Below are 27,706 nucleotides of genomic sequence, written 5' to 3'. Positions count from 1 at the left end.
AAGGCTTCAAAATAAGAACCAATCTCAGTGACCTTGAAGACCAATTTAAATGGTGGTATTAAAATAAGGATTTGCTTATCAGTTGTATTCAAAGTTTTCAGTGTGAAACACATTATCAATATTTGTGCTTTAAGCTTCATGGTAACCATTATTATTTGAATTTCTGAATACAAGCTTCAGTAAATTCACCATTGTACTCACTAGTTACTGGGGTTTTAGGGGATCAATAAATAGCACTCTTCTCTTCCCCACTCGGGTCAGAACCAGAGAGAGAGAGAGAGAGAGATTCTGACAAATGGCGATTAAGGAGGTTTGCTTTATTGCTGATGAAATGTAGAGGATTGTCATGATCCGGGTGGGCAGCCAGACAGGCTTCTAATGCTATGCCTTTAAAATAAATGTACCCAACCAGTCACTGGCAGAGATCAGAGATGGAAAACCTCAGGTGTCATCTGTGGAAACCTGTCCATGTGAAACCAGTGGGATGGAGGAGCAAAGCATGGAGCTCTGGGGAGCAGGGTCAGGTGGGAGTTGGGTGCTGACTCCTGAGGAGCTGAGCTGAGCATACCATTTCATCCCCCAAACTTAGCTTCCCGCAGACAGTGTGGAGCGTGTGAAGTGAGGCCAGGATGCTTCCAATGCAAGTTCCTCCTTACGGGAGCATGAGGAGAGTGGGGAGTAAGTGTTCTCAGGTCACACTTAACCTCAGAGACAATCCTGAATGTACTGGCACTTCCGAAGCAAAAAGCATCAGGTCTGTGGGTTAGTGTGGTATTTAATTAAATTATCTTGTACTGAGTTGCTTTCTAGGTAATCAAAGCAAAAGCCATCGGTGCTTGTATAGTATTCTCCCTTCCTACTGAGCATTTGAGCTAATTCTTAACAGAAATTCATAAAATAAAGATGAACATGGTATTAGCAAATAACAGACATAGTAAAATAGGGCAAAAAGCGATACAAAATCAGTTGTGCAGTAAAAAACAGGGGACAGAACTGCACTAATTATTTAAGAAAAACAAAGTGGAATTTCTCATAGGACCTGCTGAGTGAACAGTATTCTTGAAAAATTCTAGAAGTTAGCAGGGAGGAAGGGATAGGGAGTTACTGGTTAAAGGATACAAAATTACAGCTATATAGGAGAAATAATAAGTTCTAATATTCTATAGCACTATATTGTTGACTATAGTCAACAATAATATGTATTTTCAGATATCAACTAAAAGAGAGGATTTTGAATGTTCTTAACACAAAGAAATGATAAATGAGATGATGGGTATGCAATTTACCTGATTTGACCCCTAGACATTGTATGTATTAAAATATCACTGTGTACTGCATAGACAGGTACAATTATATGTCAGTTTAAAAGTCTATAGTAAATGCAATAACAGTCATATAAGTTTTGTTTTCTTTTTTAAAATAATACCTCTGAATGAAAACTGGAGTGACCAACTGTCTTGGATTGCTCAGAAGTATCATGGTTTTACCATTGAACGTTCCATGTCCCAGGAAATCCTCAGTCTCTAGCAAACTGGAATGGTTGGTCACTCTAAATTGAAACTGTGAACATAAAACCAAAGAGCAAATTAGTTACTCAAAGGACCAAACTAAGGGAGTCCAAGTAAGTAGCAGAATCCCAAGCTAGAATCTAGATTAGCAGAGGGAGGGTGGCCTACCACCCACCAGTGGGGTGTGGCCTAGTGGTTAGGAACAGTGGTTCTGGGTAGGGAAGACCTGGGTTTGAATCCTTGCTCTGCTGCTAGATGGAGATCTTAGGCAAGTTACTTAATTTCTCTCTCTCTGCTCTACACCTTGATTTCCTTATCTATAATATAAGATGGCTTAATACCCTGGAGGGTTGTAATGAGGATCAAATGAGAACATTCACATAAAATCATTAGCTCTGTGACTGGACTTGGTTGGCTTACATGGCATTTAACATTGTCATGAGATTTTTCCATAAAAGCCTGGATCTCTGACATTTCTGACAAATCAGCAAGTTCTACCACCACCCACGGGAGCTGAGTAGCAGATGCTCCCCTTAGAAGGCATGTGTATTCTCCAAGAGGACACAGCCCCCACCCAGCCCTCTCTACTTCATGGGCTTGGTCCTTTGGAGACACTGAGTTTCCATTCCATGTTGTAAGTCTCCTCTGCTTGTAGTGCAGCCCGACCACCACTGGAAGCTTGTTAGAAATGCAGGGCCCCTAAGGGCCCACCCACAACCTGAGGCATGAGAATTTTCATTTTAATAAGATCCCTGGTGATACTTCCCGGCAATAAAGTTTGAGAAGCACTGTTACAAACCACAGAGCATTGTTCCTAACCACAGTGAGTATCAAGATCATCTGGGGAGTTTTCTGCTTCTTTGTTTTCTAGCTGTGTCCAAGGACCTATCCAGACTTGCTGAAATCAGAGTTCCTGGGTTGGAATGTCCAGGCTGCTAAATTAATGCTAGCGACAGGATTGTACTGTGAACACTTGAGAACTATAGATTCCAGTTTAGATGAAAGATAGCTAATTATGTTATCTTATTGGGATCCTCAGATTAAAAAAAAAGTTTTACTAATAATGACGACTATATAATCTGAATATATTTGAGGTTGCAATTTTGCCTATTGATTGTAACTTGCTAGATGAGGCCTGGTTGCTGGCGGATTGACTTTTGGTAAGGGTGTTGCAGTGGTTTGAAGGGGGTATGTGTTGGTGTATGTCCTTAGTCATACCACCTGAACAGTTTCAAGGGAACTAGATTGTTTCAGAAAATTTTCTTCATTATAATGTAGTCTTACCGGTTTGCAGGAGAGCAGTGAGATTCTAGAAACAGTGACCCTATTAGCTGATTTTTTTTCCATTAAAAATACTTTGGATAGCTCTTAGGGAAGTCCTTAACTCATCATTGCCTTAATAGTTTTCCGATTGTCTCAAACAGGGTGTGCCTTCAAACCTAATAGTTATTATTTCCTAAATTACTTTTCCGAGGCTACACATTGCTTCTTCAATGCCCTTAGTGACTTAACCTCCCTTGGTATGGTCAAACCAACCCTCTTCTGGAGTTTATTTGGCCAAGATATCAGAGATGCTGTATTAGAAATTTCTAGTGTTAATACATTTTTTAATATAAAACCTTACTGTAGAGTAAGTTTATATTTGATTAATTTACATTTTCAATTTACTTTCAACTAATTTTCTTTAATTCTTAAGGTAGACTTTTCATATAAATATTTGCTATTGATCATTTTCTTTATCATTTTGTTTAGCAGTATGAAATGAACAAAGGCATGCTTGAGAGTTTTGATATTTAATTGTAATGTCCTTATCACTTTATCAATTATTGGAAACTTTTGATTCTGTCGCTTCATTCAGATTGGGTAAAGTAAAAAGTTACTGAAGATCCGCTATTGTGACTGTAAACTAGATCTATGGACTAGTGGTGTCAGCATCAGCTGGAAGCTTGTTAGAAATGTAGAGTCTCAGCCAGGCACTGTGGCTCACGCCTGTTATCCCAGCACTTTGGGAGGCCCAAACGGGCAGATCACCAGAGGCTGGGAGTTCGAGACCAGCCTGACCAACATGAAGAAACCCCGTCTCTACTAAAAATACAAAATTAGCCGAGTGTGGTGGCGCATGCCTATAATCCCAGCTACTCGGGAGGCTGAGGCAGGAGAATCGCTTGAACTTGGGAGGTGGAGGTTGCAGTGAACTGAGATCATGCCATTGCACTCCAGCCTGGGCAACAACAACAAAAAGAAAAGTAGAGTCCCAGGCCCACTGCAGACCTACTGAAGCAGAGCCTGAATTTTAAGATACCCCAGCAGGTGATTTGTGTGCATGTTAAAGAGTGAGAAGCTCTGGACTAAATGGTTTACTACTAACTTCTACTTTAGGATGATCAAAAATAGATGGTGGCAGTGAAAATAATGTACAGAAAGTATCTTCTTTCCCGTCTGCTGAATCTCTGCTTTTTTCTTCTTAAATTTCTTTTTAATGAAGATACTGCTGTATCTACATTGTCTCATGATCTCTCCAACCATCCATATTGTCATTCTTTTGGACAACCTAAGCTTGGGGCCCTCCTTTGAGTTCTCTACTCTTTCCTCGTTAGTATTTTATTTGGAGACACATATAGCCAGTATGGAACTATCTGTACTTTGCATATTTTTGATTGTCCAGTCTCTCTACTTGCATCTGCCGGGAGCCGGTCTGTCATTTAAGCTATACTGAGTCTGTTCCTTAGCTGGCGCTGCCTCTTACCTCTGGCTACATGTTAGAACCACCTGGTGAGATTTAAAACAGATTAGCACCTCGGTTCCATCCCAGATGAGTTAAATCAATTTCTAGAGGTGGGTTCTGGCAGCGGTCGTTTAAGTCAGTTTCTGAGAACAGGGTCTGGGTGATTCTGATGGGCAGCCATGCTTTAAAACCCCAGGGCCCCATGATATTCATTCTTCATCCATCTACCATCCATTCATTCATCGATCTACCCCACAAACACTTCGTGAGTTTCTACTGTGTATTAGATGCTTTTCTAAGTTCCAAGAGTTTTTCAGCCTCAGCACTGTTAGCACTTTTAGCTGGACATTTGAAGGGCTCTCTGGTGCACTGTAGGGTATTTAATGGAATCCCTGGCTTTTACTCACTTGATGGCAGTAGTGACCTCTGCAGTTATGACAAACAAAAATCTCCCCAGAAATTGCAAAAAAAGTTCTTTGGGGGCAGAATTTCCCCCAATTGAGGACCATTGTTCTAGGTCTATTGATGGAAAATTTTATTATTCAGTCTAGGTCTATTGATGAAAAATTTTAAGTGCCTAAAGATGCTTAAAACAGATAATTACAGTAGGGTGGGACAAGCATAGTAAGAGCTTTAGAACAAAGTACATAGACAACACTACAGAGGGATGGGAGTGGCGTTTAAGCTGAGCCTCCAAGGATGAGTGGTTATATGCTGGGTGTGCAAAAAGGAGAATACTGCATAGTGAGAATAGCACTTACGAAGGTGTGGAATTATTATGAGATATTGTGATCTACTTTTCATTCATCCCATCTGCCTCTACCTCGGCTGTTTAATATTTCTCCTTGTGTTGACAGTATCACTACATTTATCACTTTGCTATGAAACTGTAAGTCATCTGCCCTTAATTACAAGGTTGAGTCTTCTTTTAATAACAGCTTTATTGAGATATAATTTATGTATTTGTATTAGTTTCCTATGGTTGTCACAACAAATTACCACGACAGAAATATATTCTGTCACAGTTTTGGGGCCGGAATTTTGAAATCAAAGTGTCACCAAGGCCACACACCACCTGGAGGTCCTAGGAGAGAACGCTAGAACACTTACGTGCTTCTTTCAGCTTCTCTTGGCTATGGGCATTCCTGGCTTCGTGGCCACGTCACTCCAGTCTCTGCCTCCCTCTTCACATTGCCTCCCTCCATCTGTGTGTGTTAATCTCCCTCTGTCTTTTTTGTATAACAGCACTTCTTATTGAATATAGGGCCCACCCAGAGAATCCAGGATGATCTTCTTATCTCAAGATGCTTAATTTAATTGCATCTAGAAGGACCCCTTTCACAAGTTACAGGGATGAGGATGTGAGTTTTTGGGAGCCACTGTTCACCAGCTTCCTACAATTCATCCAATTAAAAGTGTACAATTCAATGGTTTGTAGTATATTTACAGAGTTGTACCTCCATCACCACTATCAATTTTATATTTTTTTCACCCCCCATAATGCAACATTGTAGGTATTAGTAATCACTTCCCATTTTTCCCCAACCCCAGCCCTAGGCAATCACCAGTCTTTCTGTGAATTTGCGTAGTCTGAACATTTCATATAAATGGAGTCATATGGTATATGGCCTTTTGTGACAGGCTTCTTACACTTAGCATAATGTCTTCAAGATTCATCCATGTTGTAGCATGTATCCATACTCCACTCTTTTCCATTGTTGAATAAGTCTCAATTATATGGATATATCACATTTTCTTATCCATTCATCATCTGATGGACATTTGGGTTGTTTCCACTTTTTGGCTATTACATCCAATGTTGATGTGAACACTTGTGTACAAGTTTTTGTGTGGATGTATGCTTTCATTTCTCTTGGACATATACCTAGAAGTAGAATTGCCAGGTCTCTGGTAACCTTCTCAGGAACTGCCAGACTGTTTCTAAAGCTGCTGTACCATTTTCCATTCCTACCAGTCGTGCATGAAGGTTCTAGTTTCTCCTGTTTCTTTTTGTCTTTTAAAAATTTAGTTCTATTGTCAATTCTGCATTTTCTGATAACCTTCTCACCAAGGGTAGAAAAATATTTCCATTCTGTTTCTGTTAATGTCACAATTCTTTTTCTCACTTTAAGAAATGAAAGGCGATCAGTTCTTATCTATTCTGCATATAACGTTTACTTTTGGTCTCACTCTACTTCCCAGAAACTTAGTAGAAAGCAGAATATTAACTTCTGTGTGTGTCTCCACATCCATAGTCATTTTAGCTCCAAAACCTGTAGTGTTCTCCCTGAGCTGTAAGCTCAATGAGAGTAGGCGCCCTGATCTTTCTATTTTTCTTGTAAACTCTCTGCAGCTTGTGGTGACTATTCAATAACTATTAAATGAGAGTGTGATATTGCCTCATGTGTAAAAGGATTTAATATTTTACAGGCTGAGTTATTTTTCTTAATTATGCATACATTTGTGAATCTCTAATAACTGTGGTTATTGTTTTTATGTGCAGATGAGCAGGAGACTAAAGATGCAGCAGAAGAATGTAAAGAACCCTAATCAAGGACTTGCTGGGTGTGCTTTTAAGAAAGTTGGTAATTAAGTTAAATTACATTTTTGATTGAATTATTTGAATTCAATGAATGCATTGTAGAGACTATTCTTTACTGATTTTGACATTTGGAGTCACTCTTTGTGGATTATATTTCCTTGACACTTTTGAGACTTGGAGTGTAATTGTTCAAGGGTTTTTGCTCATTAAAATTTCTGGAACCATTGTTTATAAATTTGTTGCAATCTTACAATGTGAGGATTCATTATAAAAACTGACATTTTAATGTATACTTGTCAGGGTAAAACTTGTTGAAGTGCTGTGATTGTCCTGTATTCAATTTTGTATGTTTCGCCTCTACTGGGATTCAGACAGATCATGGTGGTCACTGGGAATTTTTGCTGTGGCCATGCTTTTCCTTCTTCCCACCTGTGTCATGCCTGTGAAATTGGTACAACCTGCTATAAGATGAAATGAATTGCCGCAACAAAGCAATGTCAGAAGAGCCTTTACTATCTTATTGGTGATGACACGTTTATTAAGTAGGAGTTTGACTGAATTATTTGATATATTACTTTGTTAATAATAGTCAACAGTAGTTTCTTATTTTCTTTCAGAGTTTGGGCCTTTTAGATTGCATCAAATAAAAATGAGCTACTTAAAAGAAAGTCTGCAGTACTATTTTAAGAAAGATAGTTTAGTTACAAGTCAGTAACTTAGACTCACGAGAAAGTGTTATGTTGACATTCCGTAAGATGAGTTGGCATTAGAATTGGAAGTCCAGTTTGTTTCTGAATGAAAAAAATGAGCAGGCTATTGTGCTGCCTTTAAATAAAATGTGGAGTAATGTATACATAACATTATTTTTGCTGGCACATGTTCATCCACTGAATAACATTAATGATTGCTTATATGGAAGTTCCTTGACTTTTTAAAATGAGGAATTCTATAGCTGCTATTTTCAGAGGTATTGATAGGCAGTTTCTTTTTCCAGACACTCTATTTCAGTTTACTATTTGTTCATTTAAAATAGCAATTGTTCATGCTGATGTCAGTGTGCTACATACAACTTATCTTGATGCCAAGAGTTTTGCTGTGGGATGGAAGCGTAAGTTAAAAGTCATGATTTTAGATTTTCAAAGGAATGAAATGAGGTGCACTCTGTGTTTTAGGGTTTGGATGGGAAGAATCAGAGGGCAAAAGTGATACGGGTGAGAATTTGTTGTGGGACAGAGAGGGGCCAGTGCTGTCCGTCAGCCTTTCAGAGTTCAGCTTTCTAAACCTATGCTTTTCTGGTATTTGATGTTTGTATGTATGAGAGAGAGAGAGAGAGAGAGAGAGAGAGAGAGAGAGAGAGAGAGAGAGAGAGACCAGAGAGAGAGGGAGGGGAGTGGAGGGGAGGGAGGAAGAAAGGGAGGGAAGGGGGAGAGAGAAAGAAACACAGAGTAAAATTATTTCTAGACTTGCTCTGCAAAGGGCTTGTGACTTCATAGTTTGCTTCTGCCGATGATATTTGGGACATAGTGAGCCTTTCTGTTATATAGGTAAGGGAGAAGAAAATAGAGTGTTTTAAGTAATGAATTCTGCCATAAAAGAAGTGAGACCATTCCATAGCATGTCAACGGAAGTAACTCTAACAAGGACTGGTAACTAAATCTGTAATATAATTCAACACGAAGCTTCTGGATTTTTTTTTTTAAGTCACCCTGATTTAGATAGAAAGTGTTCTTATTAAAAATAAGTGTTTATATTTTGGATTTCCCTTTAGGGCTTAGTGTTTGACCAGAACAAGGTGAAACCCCATCTCTACTAAAAATACAAAATTAGCCGGGTATGGTGGTGCGTGCCCTTCGTCCTAGCTGCTTGGCAGGCTGAGGCAGGAGAATTGCTTGAACCTGGGAGGCAGAGGTTGCAGTGAGCTGAGATTGTGCCACTGCACTCCAGCCTGGGTGACAGAGCGAGACTTTGTGTCAAAAATAAAAAGAAGAAAATTATAGAAGACAGAGAGGGCTAATTAATTTAAGGAATGAATTTAGGAGCTTAAAATTGGAGGCTTTTCTACATGTGACTCTTTAGAAAAAAAACTACTGGCACCACCTTTATTGTACATTCCTATAAGACCTAGAGTTTATTGCTCTTCAAGTTAGCTCTCCCACAACACATGACAATAAACTGTTGGAGGAGGAAAAAAGCTATCATCTTAATGACATAATTTTAATTTTTAACAAGTCCTTTATTTCAGTACAACCTGATTATTTGAAGGTCAGCCCTAGGGTGCAGCTGGAACATGCCTGGAAGAAAAGCTCCTCTTTCCAGTCGCTTTTTCTGTCTTATTTTGGTATTTTCAATCAGTTTTGCTTCACTGTCCAAGAATGAATTAGAATGATCTCCTAGCACTTCACACGTTGAACTCGTCTGAGAATGAATGATGCTATTTAATTCTTTGCCATTTCAAAGAATTATTTCCTTTAGATCAGTTGTCCTAACTCCACAGCGATTATCAATACTTCCTAGTTCTTGCTTCTTCACCTTGGTACTATAAAATGATTTGGCAATTTCCATTTATATGTGATCATTGCTACTCAGAAAGATGAATATTTATAGAAGGAGAGTGAAAAATCAACAAGGAAGATTTTCTCTCACCCAGCCAGTCCTTTCTAGTGTTTAACAGACCTCAAAGCCAGACCTTTAACCTACTCATAAAATGTCTTCTTTGATCTGTTTTCATTAAGACTAGAAATTAGTCAGTACTCCACATTCATGATGGGCCCATCCAAAAGTCAAGGTCTGCTTACTGGTACAGTTGGGCCTTTTCTTCACACGATAATTTGTATTTAGACACACACGCATTTATGCAGTCCTTCCAAATTTTACATTTTTTAGTCATCTTTTCTGATTAAACTTATTATTCCTTCTTCAAAAGGTGGTAGCTGTAATGCTTGGCTCAACTTTGCAAGGACAGCTCCTCCCTTGTTCACATTTACTTCCGAAGTGTCTCCACAACATACAGTCGTGTTGCCCACCCAGTGCATCATTCCTGGGTCAGAAAATGTCACTGCAAGAGTTGCGTGTGCTTCAGTGTTTTTCCCTTTGTTTTCATACTGCACTTTGAAAAGGATTCAGTGACATCTAATGACATTAATATGAAATTTTGTTCTTATGGGGCCCTTGACTTAGGGATAATTTCTCTTTTATATGTTTCTGATATGGCAGGCTAATGTATCATTTTGTTCTTTTATTCCACAAACCCAGCAAATTCTAAGCCTAGGCCTGAGCAACTCAGTCTTTCTAAAGCACATACGAACTGTGAATGTTGCTATGATTTACTGTAATTTTTTTGTATATGCTATATTGATTTATGAATGGTATTTACCTATATACCTCATGACATAAAGCCAGTAGAGAACAAATAAGCATGGATACATTAAGTATAAATATAAATTTCCATATGATTTATTGTTGTTCCTTGTACATAAGAAACAGTAATATACAACTTACACTGCTTTAGAATGTAAAATGGATAAAAATGTGTACAAAAAAAGCACATTCCTAGAAAAAGGTATTGGCAAATAGTAAAAATAGGGGGAGGTCAAAAGCAAAAAAAAAAAAAAAAAAAAATCAAAAAAAAAAGGAAAAAAACCAACAATTCTTCAATTCAGTGTGCAAACATTATATAAAAATAGAAATAGTAACGCTACAGGCAGTATTTCCTGATAAATTATTTAAATAGCATATCTACACAATCTGAGATCTCTATTCCAATGGCAATGAGAAAATAATTTATAAAAATAAAGCAATGGTATACAAGATGATAGAAAAAAAACCACGTAACTTTCAGAAATTGTATTTAACATTTCAATGCTATTTCCTTATTGGGAATACTTCTCTGCAGAGTTTTTATACTATGTACAACATTGACTTTTTAGGTACTACAGTAGCTTTAAGTTTGTTAGACACTTAAACTCTTTCTGCTTGATCCAAAAATTCTTTACTCAGTCACACAACAAATGAGGTAATATTTGTATGTAAGTTTCACCTTTGTCATTTTTTTCTCTTTTGGAAAAATCAAAGAAAAAAGTGTATATGCTTTCCTTCTCCCTGGAAATAGGCACAAGGGATGGGGTAAAACAGGATTGAAGACCTCATGGCTTTCTTTGCAATTTAAAACATTTGCAAATGGATAACCAACTAATTCCACTTGAAAAGATAAAACAAAGAAAAAAGAATCCCAGAACATCCACTCTGGGCACAAGGGGCAGAGCAGCTCATTAGGCTGATTTTCCTTGTGCTGTTCTTGCAAGAGATTTGCTGATAAATGTCAACTACTTGCTGTCAAACACTTTCCATATGAAGCCTAAATTCCAGGCAGAACAGAGTTAATAAATAATCTGTATTTACAATCTTACAGTCACGAAGACTCTCAACAAAGATGACATGGATAGTCTTTACGCTTCTTCCTGTTCCTTGAATAATCCTTCAGCCAGATCTTCCAGAATAAGTAAAAAATAAATATTTTACATCGTAAAGCATTTTAAAAAAATCTACACTCCAAAAGAGAGAATTAGAAAACTCCATGATAATTCAGGAAAAAAGAGAAAAGGAATGTTTTAGTTAGGTTGACAATAATTTTGTGCCTTTGTAACCATTAAAATACAAGCGTGGCTGCCCCTCCTTTGGGAGGCAGCTGGTGCTCACTGAGATGGTAGATTTTCCTATTTTCCTGCTACATCTGCATAAGCTACTTCCAGAATGAAAACACCAATTTCAATGTGACCAGGCAATGGCAGCCAGCACTGCCTTACACTGGTTTGATTCGGATTCCCTAATTCTGGCCACTGCAGGTGACAAGTAAGGGGTGGGGATCAGGGAGGAAGTCCAGAAGCCAGTCTTTCTCTCCCTTTCCTGCTTCTATTTAAGTGTCTATTTACATGGGTTAATCAGCTAACACCAGTCAGCATCATGAAATCCAGCAATAGTCTTTCAATCCCCTGAAAATGACTTAGTACCGAACATGTAACAGTTCCTCCATATTTTCTTCATACAATCGTCTCAGGTATGCGCCCTCCCCTTAGTGCTTTGGCCTCTGCTCCCCGTGTTCCTGAAGGAGGATGTCAGGGTGGTTTTGTTTGCTAAGTCTAGTGAGTCCTCCCTTCTCTGACATGCCTGAAAATGCTTTTGAGTCCACTGCTCAGAGATGGCCTCACAATAGCACCCTGCTCTGTGACACAGGCAGAGTGGAATGGCACCTTCCCAACGGAAGCAAGTAGATGCTTTTTCAAAAGGAAACCAAAGCAATTGTTTGTATGCTTGGAAGATGTCTTATTCATTAGAGGCTGCACGCTGAGTCTGTTTTCGAAAACTGCATTTTCTTGAGGCAGGTCGCATGTTCTAGGAGTCCACACTGATGAAAGCAGAGAAAAAAAGGAAGGCAAGGAGAAGTGATCCTGGAGGTTTTCTCAAGCCCATAGTTCCAGAAGGTGCAATACCAGCATTGGTTTATCATCAGTCTTTCAATCAACAGTTTGATGATTAGGGATCTGTTAAAATAAACAAATATAAATAAATATACAAATGAAAACTAATTCATAAAAGCACAGACATCTTAGTATCAGTTAATAAGTTAAACCACATAGGAATAGCTCTACTTTTCTAATGACAAAAGCCTAATTTAAGATTGTTCAAGCATATTAGCATTTAATTTTGTGAGCTGACATCGATGCTAGGTGACCAACATGGCATGAACCTTCCAGAACGTATATTATGCTTTCCAAGGCTTTCAATGTTAAAAGTTTAGGGAGTCTTATTTTAAAAATTCAGACTCAAAAATTACATTAATAATTTAGATTTTTGTGTGTGTGTGTAAAATCAACCATCTTTCTCTACTCTGATTGATCTTTTCAGTATCTGGCCTTGGCCCAGTAAATATATATTAAGTGCTTATTTTGTGGTAGAGCCAGTGTTGGACTCAGCAAGCTTAAGTAATCACTGAGTAAAAAAGAATGAAGCAAAAAAAAGCTAAGTTTAATAGTAAACCTTAATTTAACATGCCAATATGAAAGCAACATTCCTCTCCCTTCTTTATATACAGGGAAAAGTTGGGAATTCTAACTTGTGCTCTGATGGCATGAATAAAACACCAAGCAGTAAGATATATAAATACATAATTGTAAAGAACAGTATTATTAATGAAGTCCAAATTGTATAGGAGCTTTTCTGCAGCCTACCTTTGCACTGTGTATGAGCAGCACAGAAACTGCTAAGCAAACTAATATTGTAACTAAGGACTCGGGAACTCATAAGCCACAGTGCCTAGGCATTATTCCATTTTTGTCCTTGTGTCCTCACAAGCAAGATAGAAATAACCCTGTCTCCAAAGCAGTCTTTACAATGGACTTCCCCATAACTGTCATCCTTGGTATTAGTCTGCAATGGAGATGTCCGGTGTACATTCATGGTGATGTTGCTCTTACCTCTACATTCGTATTTCAGGTCGGAGAAGAACACCATTTCTTGAGAGAAGACAAACAACCCTAGTCTACCACCAGCATAGGTTTTATCATAGATGGGTCCTGAGTCAGCCATGATTTTCTTCCCTTCATACATCACCACTCTGCAGGGGAAAAAAGTCTTGTTTAGTGACAATGCTATTTCATACTTTTTGTCTTTTTGTCCATTAGTGTGACTTTAAGTGAAATTGAATCAGTACGATCATACCTAATGAAACCCGTCTTTGGCCTGTGGCTGAGACGCCATCTGTAGGCGGTGAAATCTTTCCAGCCTATGTGACGAGGGTCATGCCACAGGGTGCGCACCTGAAGGAAAAGGAAAAGGAAAAGGAAAGGTTGAAACAACACAGCTCCTTCAGGTAAAGATTTCTGTTTCATTCCATCAGAAACAACGCTTGAAAGGTACCGAGCTGATCTAAGCTAGAGGGCTGCAATGGGGAATTGTTCCAAGCCCTCTCACATCTGTTGTGTGCCACTGAGCGCACACATAAAGCAGACGGAGAGGAGGGAAGGAGGTTTTTGTTTGAAAAGGCTGAAGGCACCTTAGGATCTGCGGGGCAATTCTTGGTCAAGCTCCCTTTTCAACACTGTTATGTTTTCACAAAGCAGAGCTCAGTGCTGCAGCTGGTGATGCTGGGAACTCTCTAAGACTCCCTGGTCAGAGTCTTGGTCAAAGCACAGTGTCCCCATCGCTAGTCAGGCACCCATCCATCAGCTCTCTCTCTGCTGTAGGACTTTGCTTCTTACCTGGCCAGGGGTGTTTCCTGTGTGCCACAGGGCATTCCGCAGGTGCTCGCCAGGCCCCGTGGTGGAGTTCACAACTTTCACAGAAAGGCCTGAGTACCCCTGAGCCCTCGTGGGGTTGGTGTCCCAGTAGGACTGGGTGACTTGCTTCCACATCACAACATAGAAGCGGCTGCTGGACTGGTAGCCAAAGACAAATCCAGCATAGTCATCGTCCCTTTCGGTGTTGATGAAGAAGGTGCCACTGAAGTCCACAGCATTAAACTCGTCATAACCTGGAAGATGAGCCCAGAGCCAGGTTAAAACCTGCAGCCTTCAGAAGGTTCTCCATCATGTTCCCAGACATCCTCAGCACCCGCACGGATAGGTACAACTGCCAGGTTTTCTATTTGTTTTTCCCCATGTATGCATCAGCCTCTTGACCTAAGAACTCACTACTCACCTACAGCGAGTCCAGGGTCACAGTTGACAGTCTGGACGAGTTCTTTGCCCTGATGGCGTACAACCCAGTTAGGGTCATTTTGGGATGTCCCTTTGGGATCCAGAGGAATCATCTGGAATCGGCGGAAATCGGTCTCACTGATGTCAACATTCTCAGGACAGATGTCATCAATGTCTGGCACGTTGTCATGGTCAAAATCATCTTTGCAAGCATCACCTCGACCATCACCTGGGGTCAAAAAAGCAAGAGTTCAGCAAAATTCTGAAGTGCTATTATTGTTACTGGTGTCAGAAATGTCACTATCTTGTCTAAGTTGGCATTTGGTCCCTTCATCCTCTCAAATGCTTTCAGCCTTGTTTTCATTTCCTCAATCTACACAGCCGTGCCAGCAGTCCCTCTCTTAGAAATTGACTCCCCTGACTCACCGTCAGAGTCCTTCTGGTCGGGATTGGGCACGAGTCTGCAGTTGTCCCTGTCATCAGGAATGCCATCGTTGTCATCATCGTGGTCACAGGCATCTCCCTTGCCATCTTTGTCATGGTCAGCCTGGTTGGCATTGGGCACATAGGGACAGTTGTCCAGATTGTTCTGGTGGCCATCTTCATCAATATCCTGATTGTTGTCACAGGTATCTCCAATGCGGTCTGAGTCAGAGTCCAGCTGAAAGAGGGATGTAAATGGAGGGTAAATTGCATTATAAACCATTCATGTTGAGGATAACTTATGCCCCCACCACAGGGAAAATTCTTCATTGTTTGATATAGCCAGTGGGGTTTCATGTCTATTTATATACTCCTGCAGAAAGATAGCAATAGTAGCCATTACATTTTAAACGTTTTTTTCCTTCGTCCTTGTTTTCCTACAAAAATCTGAGAAGGGATAATTAAAAATGTTTTAAATATAAAACTTTCTAAATAAAATCAAATAGAGTTATTTAATTTTTAAAGATGAAATGAAATGTTAACTGTTAACTGTTAAATGTTTAATGTTAAATGAAATTCTCTGGATACTTTAATAGAGAATTTCCTCAGAAGGTTTCAGTTGTAAAACTGTTGACATGTCAATTTCTCTAAGTCCTGAAAAGATGGCAAAAGATGGTCTCTGCGTTGTATACTGTCTGGGTAGCGTGAATGACAGGGATAAATTACTTTGGCTTTTTCTTTTACGCATTTGATTTTATACACCTAGTAGCTATAAGGATTGTCACCTGTAGGCTCAGGTAAAGTCAAACTCTAAATTTTTCCAAAACAGTTTTTCTCAGAGTATTTTATTCAGTATGCATGGGATGCTTAGGGACTGTTTATATACCCACTGGAATTCTTCTTGCCAGTATTTATGGTCTTTGCTTACAAGATTTTTACATCATGCTTGAATTTTGTTGTAAAATTTATTTTTATCTGAGGAATCAAAACTCACCCAGTGAGGTTACATGATATTGAAATTTAATTTATGGCAAGTTTCAAACTCAAAATAAATGATTATCAATGCCATCTGATCAGCAAAGCTAACCCAGATCATTCAAGCTTTTGATGGCCCCAGAGCCATTCATCCTATTGTTTTATGTTTGACAAGACTTCACAGGAACAAATCTTAGGAGGGAGAAGCTGGATTTCCTCATTTCTTTAATCTTATAAAAATTTACCATTAAAAAAAGCTGGTTTCTAAGCTTCCAGAACAATTCATTTTAGGGGGAAAAAAGCCTTAAATTTTATCCTTAGAAAATGATGGGCAGTTACACAAGAAAGAAATACTTTCAGACAGAGAGCCTGTTCTGTGTAATGTTGATGTGTAGCACTCCTTAGCATAGGTAAAGAACGTTCGTAATGCCAGAAACTTTTGAAGAATGACAAAGAAATGGGGTTTCTCCAAGTTTTGGACATATCCTTAGTTTGATGATTTTCTTAGAGCTAGATTACATCATTAGCCATGAACATGGTTATTTTGCTTGTGCACATTTATTTTTCCATCTCTTAGTATTATATATGATTAATATTATTGTACAGTTGTCAGTCACAAATCTCTGCTTTGTATAATTTATCTTAACAATGGTAGACCATGCAGAGCAAGTCCAGTAGCCCTTCTTACAGAAGGTAAGGCTGAAGTTACGAGATCTTCATGCTAAAGATCTGTGAGACTCTGTGCAAGGAGCTCACATCAGGCAAATTATTTACATGAACATATTCCACTTGGCTATGAGAACCCAGGGAGCCACGGTCATGACAATGTTTGAACTTCGTTAAGCTCATTTTTCAAAGGCTATGAAAGGACTATTCCAACAGTTTACTTGAAAGACTCTGAAAGGAGTCCACCTACCTGATCTGGATTGTGTTCCAAGGGGCAGTTGTCACACTGATCTCCAACCCCATCCATGTCAGTGTCTCTCTGGTCCACATTGTAGACGTACTGGCAGTTGTCCCGTTCATTGAGGATACCTGAAGAGAACAAGGGACAAATAAGAGCTGGGCTCTCCAGCCTTGGATATGTCCACCAAAGTGCATACTAATAGCCAGGACTAGACAGAAGTAAGTTTGGAAAGCGGTGTCATGTCCCTGTCTCCCGCAGGCCCACTGATCAGGCAGCACCTTACCGTCCCCGTCAATGTCCGCAGCACAGGCGTCTCCTTCCCCATTGCTGTCTGTGTCTGCCTGATCTGGGTTGTGGTTGTAGGGACAGTTGTCACAGCGGTCTCCCACGTCATCTCTGTCATAGTCATACTGAGCTGGGTTGTAATGGAATGGACAGTTGTCCTGCAAAGAGAAGAAATGGAGCGCACTTAACAGTGTTGTCCCTGAAAAGAGCTCAAGCCTCAAACCATGTGCATAATATGTCTAAAGCTGCGAACATTGGCAATAATTACTTTCTACTTTGTGGATAGGCTAATTGACTACTCAGTGTAAAATCATCACTACAGAAGTTAAAAGGACATAGTTAAAAAATGGATCCCCATTTTAGGTTAGAAGTTAGTGAGATGTAGAATATAATCCCATCATCTCAGTTCGTAGTGTGCCCAAAGTCAATTTTACTGTCATTTCGATGTGACATTTGAAATGAATCTAGGGAACAAAGTGACATTTGTTTATGCACTATAATTTCTCAAGTGCAGAGAAAAACAGTTCTGATGAAAAACAAAACCCTCATTTAAAAATTTTCTTGGCAACATCTACATCCTTAAACTACTGGAACACAATGAATAATTTCTAATTATCCTGTGTATTGATTTGGTATATTTTTTGCTATAGCCATGTAATTTCCTTGAATCCTGAAGTGCTTCAGGCTGTTGCTGAATTAAAAAGATGAAAACGGGATGGAAAACTGTTTTTACCCTGTCATCTGGAATTTTATCATTGTCATCGTCATCATCACAGGCATCACCAATTCCATCCTTGTCATAGTCTTCCTGGCCTGAGTTGGGGAGGTTGGGGCAATTATCCTAGGAAAGAGAAGACATATATCACTGCTTCAGTTGCCTTCCTCATGCTCAGCTCATGCACGAGGAGTGTACCTGGAATTCCAAATAGAAAAAGAACAGAATTTGGCTCAGTAACAGCATATGTTTTTTTATGGGAAGACAAGAAAGTAAAACTTTTCTTGGGGGATATACATACAGAATTTGTGTAAATGCTCTAGGCTTTATAGATGTTGTGAACACAAGTCATGTTTTGCTGGTGTTTGGATAGAGTACTGAACTTTGTTTTGGACAGAAGAGTTGACTGTGGAACACAGGTGCCCAAAAGAGCCTGTTCATGTTTTTGGCACCAAGTGGTATTAATTTTCATAGGAATTAGTGCCCCTCTACCTTCAGGAGATTTAATCTTTTAGTTTCATGTCCAGACTTTAAGTATTTAAAATTCCTTAGCCTGTGTTTTGATAAGGTGATGGGCCCTCTTTCCGGAGGCACACAAGGGACCTGGCTCTACCTTTTTGCAGTGGTAAGTCGCATTGGCCACGCACACCAGGTCCTCATTGGGCCAGCCATCCAGGTCTGTGTCCTCCCCGCAGATGATGCCATTGCCAGCGTAGCCGGGCTTGCACTCGCAGCGGTACATGGGGTCGCTGTAGTGGCCCAGGTAGTTGCACTTGGCGTTCTTGTTGCAGTCGTGGGTTCCATCCGTGCAGGGGTTACGGGGCTTGCACACCTAAGGGCACACCATCCTCCTGTTACCCAGAGCTTTCGAGGATCCCCAGATTTCATGGAAACAACAGTCCAGATCCCTGTCATCTCTGAGCAGACAGAGGCTCCATTTGGAAGAGTGTGGGTAATTACCTCTGTTCCTCCCCATTCTCCCTGAGGCTGTAGGCAAACTTTGCTTTATGTTTCTTTTTCTTGAATTTGCTCAGCACCTAGGCGTTTACAAGTCCATCTGCTCACAACTTATTCCAGAGCAGCATTGTTAAATATGGTAGACTATTTTTCCCCTGCAGGATTTACCATGGATTTTCTAGTCACATTTCTAAAACTAGACCATACATTCATCTCCTCGCCCTTTTTTTTTTTTTCGTGAATGGTATGAAATTACATTCCTCCCTCTCCTAGTTGTTTTGGTCAAGGACAGCTCTTCTCTCCTCTGGTTTACTCATCTAGTTGACTGTACCTGTTTGTTGGCTGTGGCATATTCGACGCCCTGGCCAAAGGGCTGTGAGCCGGTGAAGCGCGGGGGGCAGGGCAGGCAGTTGTAGCCGGGGTCCGTATTCTTACACCTGTGCTCTCCGTTGTGGTTGAAGCAGGCATCAGGCACTTCTTTGCACTATGGAGGAAATAAGAGCGTGCTTCGTGTTCGGAAGTCACTGCCATAAGGAAGCGACTGCACAGGTTAGCTGCTTTCCTAGATCCAGAAACTCGGAGTGCATCAGTTCCTCACCTCATCAACATCTGTGCACTGGATGCCATTTCCACTGTAACCAGGGGGACAAGCACCACATTTCCAGCTGCCATCAGGGTAGCTAGTACACTTCACACCGGCAAAGCAGGGATTGGACAGGCATCCATCTGAGACAAGGAGAGAGAGACAGGCACAGTAAATGGTTAGTCTAAGCTGCCGTACTGCCATGCTGAACACTTAACACAGTGTAAGGTATTATAGGGTATGGGGAACTGATAACTTGTTGGGATTATGTTGTCCATCTGCATCTTAGAATCAGATCACTCAGGACTAACCAAGCTGGAATCTCCTCGAATGCTGACTGCAGCATTCAGTAAAATAGCAAAGCTCCTAGGTCCTTTCATCCTGGGCTGCGTGGCTCACCAATTGGACAGTCCTGCTTGTTGCAGATCTGGTTTTCTGTCACGTCACCAATGCAGTCCTTGCCTCCAAACTGGGGTGTGGGGTTGTTGCAGAGCCGGCTACGTTTCTGTACCCCTCCTCCACAGGTGACAGAACAGATGTCCCATGGTGACCAAGGACCCCAGCCTCCATTGACTGGAAGAAAATGAACCACAGGCAACAATTAAGATCAACTTTCAAATCCCTCCCTTGTCATAGGCTCTCCTAAGCCCGTTCAAGAAACCTCTGCTCCTGACACACGGAAAGAATGCTGGGGAAGAGGGTGAGTTTGTTTTTCATTAAAAGAAGTTGCTGAGCATGCAGGACTTTGCTTCTGTTTGTTTCTCTAGTAGGTAACCTTCCTGCTCTATGACCCACTGAACTGCAGGCTGCAGATGCCAGGCAACCAGCTGGGCGGAGCTGCTGCCCATGCTCAACCTTGCAGCTGAGCTCACACTTACTGGGGCAGGCGTCTTTCTTGCAGGCTTTGGTCTCCCGTGCTTCGCCTTCACAGGGTTTCCCGTTCATCTGGGGGCTGGGAGAGTTGCAGAGCCGGATCCTTGTGATCACACCGTCACCACAAGTCACAGAACAAGATGACCACGGGGACCAGTGGCTCCAGCCACCATCCTGTTTAACTAAAGTACAAAGTTGATGGTCACAAATGGTTTTGGCTTAGAGATAACCAAACAGAATCCCTCATCAGGAGCACACACGTTATTTCCAGGAAATGGTCAATGGCAACTAAACCCAGTGTACGGCAGAAATTGGCTCCTGGCCACAGGCCCAAATGTCAACATGGAACGTTTTCTACCAGAGAACGGAGAAGTGAGCTGTTTTTATGGGTTGCTGTTAATATCCTAACATTTACAGGGTGCTTACCATGAACCAAACACAATGTTAACTGCTTTACACGCAGTAACTAAAGAAAATGCTCAAGATAAACTTATCAAGAACTATTATCTCCAAATTGCAAATGAGGAAACAGCCTCAGAGAGGGTAAGCTGTGCTCAGGTGTGCACAGCGAAGCAGTGGGATCGGGATCCAGAGATCCTAGAACCCGTGTTCTTAATGTCCATGCTGTGGAGCTGCCCTCGGTGATGACAACAAGGACAGGTCAGTTCTCCATGTCCCTAAGAAGCCAAGATGCTCACATCTCTTGTCGCACTCCTGAATGTGGCAGGTGCGTGTCTGGACCGAGGAGCCCTCACATCGGTTGTTGAGGCTATCACAGGAGCGGCCGCGCTGCTGAATTCCGTTGCCACAGCTCGTAGAACAGGACGTCCACTCAGACCATGGAGACCAGCCATCGTCCGCAGAGTCGCTGGCTGCAGGGGAAACAGAGGTTCATTAGGTACATGATGGTTAGGACAAGCTGTTCTTCAGAGGGCTCTGTTCAGGGCCCTCCACTTGCCAGAGGGTGAAAAGCAATACATTTCTTTCTTTTTGGCTTTACTGAGGTGTCACTGACAAAGACAATAGACATTTAAGGTGTATAATATGTTGTTTTGATACACACATATATTGTGATTACCACTGTCAAGCTAGTTAACACACCTCCATCATCTTACAGTTACTTTTTTTTTGATGACTTAAGATCTACTCTCAGCAAATTTTAAGCGTATAATCCAGTATTATTAACTACGGTCACCGTGCTGTGCATGAACTCTCTAGAACATGATATGAGCCGGCACAAAGTTGCAGTTATACAGGATGAAAAGCAACATACTTCTTAGGCCAGCGGCCGAGGGGTTTACCCCAGGTCATGATGTGTACAGCAGTGGGGTCATCGGATGCTTTGCCTGGCTCAGTACAGCTGAGCCTTCCCACAGTGTACGCTCTCCTAGTCATTGCTTTTCCTTTCTCCACTCAGCAATGCAAATGAGTTTTCCTCTACTGACTTAAGATATCTGGGTAGGCATTTCCAGTCTCAGCCTTCCAGGAATGCGTGAGTCTGAGGAAGCTTATAGGAGCCGTTTCTGTCAGGGGAGCCATACACCATGTGTTTGACAGATGAGTTTGAAGGCAGCCGAGCTGTTGTTGGCTCTGGCTCCAACTCGGCCATGAGTTAGTCAGTTTGTTGTTCCTCTCACCCCAGCATTTGGGGCCTTCTCTGCACATACGGTCATAAGAGGACAGCATGTTTGTTTACCATCTGCCCAGGCAAAACGGCTACAATCACATCTAGCTGTATCCGACAGAAGACAAAGGACTTATTTTCTTTGGACATTAGTTGTAAGTTTTCTTAGCAATCCCTGATTCAAGTTCAGAACTTTGCTACCTCCAGCTAGCTTTGTTCCTTTTAACGCACATCTCAAGTGAATGCGGAACAGAAAATAGATGTAAAAACGATCATTACAGTGCCAGTATCGCGAATATGATCCCTGGATGGAACTGGTTATTCTGAGCTGTGACAAGGGTGTGTGTGTGTGTGTGTGTCTGTGTGTGTGTGTGTCTGCGTGTGTATGTGAAGGGCACGTGCTGTTTTTCTGTTTTCTTCCTCATCTCAGTTGTGATGAATCACTTTTATAACTTGTACCTGCTACATTAAATATTGTCTCAGCAGAGTCATTAATTTTACTGGTAACAAAAGCCAGGGATAAGGTGCCATGGAACAATACCATGCCTTATTTCTTTTGGTGCTCTGGAGCTCAAATTGCTGTTACTCTCTCAGGCCCTCTTATCCCTACAGATAAAAGGGGCAGAACTTCCAGGCCTCATCAGGCCAGCTCACACAATAAGCCTGTCAGTATCTCTGGTGAGCAGATTTTTCTTAACTCTGTGCCACTACGGTCAAATTCTAAAAGCAGTCAACTTAGAGCGGTTGCTGCCACGTCTTCATCTCTTTTCCTCAAAGCAAAAAATCGGAATGAATGAGCTATACCAAGATCTTCACTGCCATTACTGCAATCCAGATGGGGTAATTATGATGTACTGATAATGGAGTTTTGGGCTGTGTACAGCAGATAAGCTGTCAGTTAAGCAGCTGCTGCAGCCAGAAACTGAATGAAAGCATGACGGAGATGGGGGTGGGGCTCCAGTGTTGTGCTCGGCTCTCTAGGATGTATGTAGAACTGATCTAGTCACTGAAGAATAGTTACGCCATTTGAGGAACTTACGCCAACAGCGAGGACAGCATTCTCCATCGGGAACTGTGGCATTGGAGCAGGGCATGATGGGACAGGACACCTTTTTGCAGATGGTAACTGAGTTCTGCAGGGCAAGAGAGTGAGAGGGGAACAGGCTGCTAAGCATGTTGCGTTCAGAAGTCTACATCCTGTAACATTTCCTTTACAAGCCAAAACATGGTCGGGGCTGTCAATGCTCTAGTGGAACGATTTTCATAGAAGATCTGTCAATATTTGCAACCACCACTATCGCAGAGACAGTTCTAGGGCTAGTTGACGTGTCACTCCATTGCTTGGAAACTTCTTTTTAATTGCTACTTAGTCAAGGGTGGAAGTTACAGTACGAAGAATTTATAGCAGAGGAACCAACCAACATCATGGGCCAAATCTATGTCTGAAATCAAACTCAGGAAATTCAGCCAGGACTTTTACATTTTTATATTATGTGTTTGAGGGGAGGAAGGAAGATGTACAAGCATTTTTTTTTTCTCATCTATAGATCTGTGACCTGTCTCTATATTGGGAAAGAACGGGAATTTAATGAAGTTGGTTCCCAAAGCCAGTCATCTGTGATTTGTATTTAAGCAAATTCAAATACTTTGCTATTAATAGATAAGCCAGGTGAACCTCCAAACTCACTGGCCACTGGCATGGGGGAATGCTAGAGTGAATAACACACAACTGGCAGTGCCATCTGAGCCAAGTAGACAGTAACATCCTAACAGCGTCAGGCTAAGTGATTTGAAAAACAATTGCTACTCTACCAAGAGAACCTATGCCAAAACTGAATATAAATCGGGGTTGGGGAAAAAAAAATGAATGTTCCAACCAGGTTTTATTTACTTGACATTCAACACTTAGTCTTTGAACTAAGGTAGGTAAATTATTCAGATGTCTTAGTAGATTCATTCTCTTAGATACTTAGCCTAGGGTGTAATTAATACTTTGATAAACCATCTGAGAGTTTAAAGAATAATTTATAGATGCCATAATTGCATCTTAAAGAAAAAGAAAAAAACACTTTGGTATCAGGCCATGGAACATAAAAAGAATCTCTGTGGCGATGTGGGTATTTCCCCAAAGATGCAGGTTCAAACAAAAGCTGTCGACTCTTATTCTGGTTGGTGAAGACTGCTTACCTGACAGCGACACTCGGTGCAGCTATCAACAGTCCATTCCTCGTTATTTCTGTACTGAACTCCGTTGTGATAGCACAGGGGAGGCCGCCTCAGCTCATTGGCCAACTCTTTGTTCTCTTCAGTCTAAATGGGAGAGAATATCATTAGTGTCCACCCTCATTTTCAGTCATCTGGGGCCATCTGTGATAAACCTGCCAGGGTTCATGCTAACGGGCTGGGTGTAGAGGTCACTGACCACTTTACGGATGCTGTCCTGCAGCGTGGTCACGATGGTGCGCAGGCCCCTGAGTTCCAGGACCATGCTGGACAGCTCATCACAGGAGATGCCGCAGATGGCTTGCAGGTCCTTTGTCTTGTGGCCAATGTAGTTAGTGCGGATGGCAGGGCTGGAACCATTCACCACGTTGTTGTCAAGGGTGAGGAGGACACTGGTAGCTGGCAAGAAACAAAATGAAAACTTCAAAGAGAGACTCTTACCAACCAGCCTCTTGAGCTGTTAGTGGTAGAAGACATTTCATTTGGTGTGAAGGATGCACGTAGAGGGGTGGCGTGTATGCGCACGTGTGTGTATACATGTGTGTGTGTATGATACCCCTTGAGATCACTTTTGTATGCCTCTTAATGATTTTACTGGGGGTAATTTATGTACAACCACTATTGCTAAATTCCTCAGCTTGTTTTTGGTGGAATTTCCCCCCGATTTCCCTATGTGCTCTAAAAATAGAGGGGTACTCACAGCTGGAGCAGCCTTTGTTCCTGAGGATGTCTTCTGGTGTGGTTCCAAAGACGAACCTCACATTCTGCAGCACCCCCTGTGGGCAGAGGATACACATTACTTGTAGAAAGCTGAGCGGGGTGGGGATGGGGTTGGGAAGGACTGTCTCTATGCTAGGAAAAGCATACAATAGATGTTCTAAAAGCTTCAAAGAGCTGTCTGAAGATCACTATGTCAAAATAACACAGCAACATAAATTGCCAAAAACTTCAAAATCTTAATTGTGACTTCTGCCAAGTCTTGAGTATTTTACAAAGAATTCAGTTATCAGCCTACTTGGGTACACAGGAAATGGAATCTGATCCTAAGCCCAGAGGATATAATGACACTTTCCAGTGTCAAAGAGTTAAATGTGGGAGTTCAAAGCCACCCTTGCAAAGATCTAGAAGTTAAGGCGCAGATGAAGCTGTAACAGCAACAACTAACTGCTATTTTAACCTTTTATGTGAGACCAGCTGCATCCCCATGAGGAATCCAATAGCAAAGTGGTACTGATTCTGCCCATAGAAAGTATCCATTTCAAACAACATTAAAATTGGGGGAATGCATTTGAAATAAGCTATTTTCTTAAGAGTCTAGGGAGTATCTAAGGCTTGAACAGGCTGATTGCTAAAGGAAAACCATTTCTTGTTTCCTTGAGTAGTTTTCAAAGTGTGCTTCCCAGACTACCAGCATCAGCATCACCTGGTACTTGTTAGAGTTGCCGTTTTACAGAATCCCAAACTCTGGGGCTGGGGTGCCGCAGCGTGAGCTTTCACAAGCCCTCCAGGTGATGCTCATGCTGCCTAAAATCTGAGAACTGCTGCTTTAGTTTACAGACAGGATTTCCTGTAGCCCTCCTGGCAGGTCACCTGTCTAGCAGATGATCCCACGGAGCAGGGCTCACAGAAGAAGCCTCACCTGGAAATTGTCATTGACGCCCCCCTTTGCGATGCGGAGTCTGGCGATGCTGGCCAGGTCTCTGGTGAAGACGCTTTGGATGGGGACGTCCAGCTCGGCATTCTCCATCTTTTCACAGTCGATGTACAGCTGGGCCCTGTCTTCCTGCACAAACAGGGTGATGCTCTTCCACTGGCCGGTTGCCAGGAGAGCTTCTTCCACAGACACCACGTGCTGCTTTCCTTGGACGGTCAGGCTGAGGTCCAGGGTGCCCGCCTTGCCGTTGGACACCACGCTGAAGACCTGGCCAGAGTGGTCTTTCCGCTCCAGGGCCAGCAGCGTGCCCCGGGTCTTCTTCATCTGCCTCAGGGAGGCCAGAAGCAGGAAACCCTTCTCGGCCCGCACAGCATCCACCAGGTCTTGGAACTTGTCATCAGGCACAGGGGGGATCAGGTTGGCATCCTCGATGCGGAAAGCTGGGCTAGAAGGGTCAGGACCCTTCACCAGTCGGCGCCCAGACCCCTTGCGGGCAGCCCCGGTGAGTTCAAAGATGTCAAACACGCTGTTGTCTCCCCCAGACTCTGTTAGGCAGGAGAGAACACATGGTGAGCTTTGGAGGCTGGGACCAGCGGTAGGGGGCTGAGTCCTCAGGGGTGGAGACAAAGGGCTGGGGTGAGAACTCCTGGCAGCCACTGAAAGAGCTGAATAAACACCAGGATCAGAGTGAAGCTGCGTCCTGATGTCCAGTCAGGCTCAAGAGCAAAGGAGCTGGGAGAGGACAGCATGTGAAGGGGCACACTTGGGGTAGCCAGCCCCTCTTCTTCGTCCCTCCTTCCCCTAAAGGTGCCACACACTCACCTGGAATGCGGTTGGTGCCGCACACATGCAACAGGAACAGGACGCCTAGTCCCCAGGCCAGCCCCATGGTGGAGCTGTTGGTGCCCAGCAGGGATCCTACAGCAGGAAGCACAAGAGCCCAAGGTCAGAGATCAGTTAGGCAGGGAGGGTGGGCAGAAACAGGGCTGGGCATGGGGACAGGGCCGGTACCATCCCTCTTTGACCCCGCGTTTGCTGAAATGAAGGACAACAGGATTACTTTCCAGAGAGCATGAGAGAGAGAGAGAGAGTGAGAGAGAGACGTGGAGGAAAGAGATGCTGGTTTTAAAGTGTGGGGGGCGCAAGACCAACAATTCGGGGGCTTTTGGAAGTCGAAGGTGAACAAGATCAGGAATGTAGTTTGGAGTTGCAGGGAGGGCACGGGGAAGTACAGACTCTCCCCTGGAGTGCTGATACAAAGGCTTAAGGAGGACTTCAGAGAGTAAAGAAATCCTGGGGTGTCCTGATCAGTTGGTTTGTGAACCCCAAGGCTGGAGAGGATGGCTCTGGAGCCTTGTCCCGAAGAGTCCTCCAGCGGCCGAGAGGGGCGAGCTGGGGCAGGAGAGCGGGGAGAGTGTGGGTTCCGGGGTCCACCAGAGGGACTGAAGCCTCAGCGCTCCAGGTGGATGTCCCCGGCAGCTTTGGTCCTCGGCGGCCGCCGGGGGGGGACTTACCTGTGTGGACCGGAGCGCGGCGGCCGGGAGCGGTGGAGAGGGCGGCGAGGGCTGGAGGGACGCGGGGACCGCCTGTGCGTCCGAAGTGGAGGTTGCACCGGGAGAGAGGCAGGAGCCCTGAACTCGCAGACCAGCTCGGGCGCAGTGGCTGGCAAGGCGGAGGAGCAGCGCGCTTTTAAAGGGGCGCTCGCATTCCTGGGGATTCCTCCGGCCAATGGGCGGCGGCCGGGCAGGAAGCGGGAGGGGGGCCAGTCTGGGCTCCTCTCTCCGCCCCCCGCTGCCTGGCGCGCAACTTTCCAACTAGAAAGTGAAGGGGGCGGGGGTCGGGGCTTGGGAGCACTGGAACTTCTCAGAAAAGTCGGTGCCCGCCCACGCAGCCTTGGCGCGCACGGGCTAGGCGCTAGCGCTCTTGCGCCACGCGGGCTCGGGGTGATCAGCGAGCATCCCGAGCAGGGACGGGGCTGGGGCGACCACCCAGGAGGGCCCGCGGGGTGGGGCAGGGGCTTT

The 27,706-nt window shown here is 42.8% G+C and overlaps 2 protein-coding genes across 2 annotated transcripts in view; one reads left to right on the top strand and one right to left on the bottom strand.

Moving 5' to 3' along the window:
• FSIP1 (fibrous sheath interacting protein 1) overlaps window positions 1–7,443 on the top strand; it is a 194,369-nt gene extending 186,926 nt beyond the window's left edge. Inside the window, exon 12 of the mRNA XM_001092473.5 lies at window positions 6,737–7,443. Coding sequence (XP_001092473.3) covers window positions 6,737–6,783 — 47 coding nt within the window. The 3' untranslated portion in view covers window positions 6,784–7,443. The remainder of the gene's footprint in view (window positions 1–6,736) is intronic.
• A 2,763-nt stretch (window positions 7,444–10,206) lies between these two features.
• On the bottom strand, window positions 10,207–27,349 carry THBS1 (thrombospondin 1). The gene is made up of 22 exons (XM_015141916.3): window positions 27,200–27,349; window positions 26,508–26,603; window positions 25,671–26,230; window positions 24,732–24,807; window positions 24,231–24,430; window positions 23,996–24,118; window positions 22,848–22,941; window positions 20,883–21,056; window positions 20,190–20,366; window positions 19,711–19,884; window positions 19,327–19,454; window positions 19,060–19,212; window positions 18,385–18,603; window positions 17,790–17,897; window positions 17,055–17,214; window positions 16,781–16,899; window positions 14,893–15,127; window positions 14,468–14,695; window positions 14,029–14,300; window positions 13,490–13,587; window positions 13,246–13,385; window positions 10,207–12,312 (listed from the first exon to the last, which is right to left on the bottom strand). Exons 2-22 carry the CDS (start codon window positions 26,572–26,574, stop codon window positions 12,305–12,307), a joined length of 3,513 nt encoding a protein of 1,170 aa, XP_014997402.1. The 5' UTR covers window positions 26,575–26,603; window positions 27,200–27,349; the 3' UTR covers window positions 10,207–12,304.
• Between the last annotated feature and the right edge of the window lie 357 nt (window positions 27,350–27,706).

Source organism: Macaca mulatta, chromosome 7 (genome assembly GCF_049350105.2).
Source record: "Macaca mulatta isolate MMU2019108-1 chromosome 7, T2T-MMU8v2.0, whole genome shotgun sequence".
Lineage (NCBI taxonomy): Eukaryota > Metazoa > Chordata > Mammalia > Primates > Cercopithecidae > Macaca > Macaca mulatta.
The sequence above is the reverse complement of the archived record's forward strand: the minus strand, read 5'-3'. Positions and strand labels throughout refer to the sequence as shown.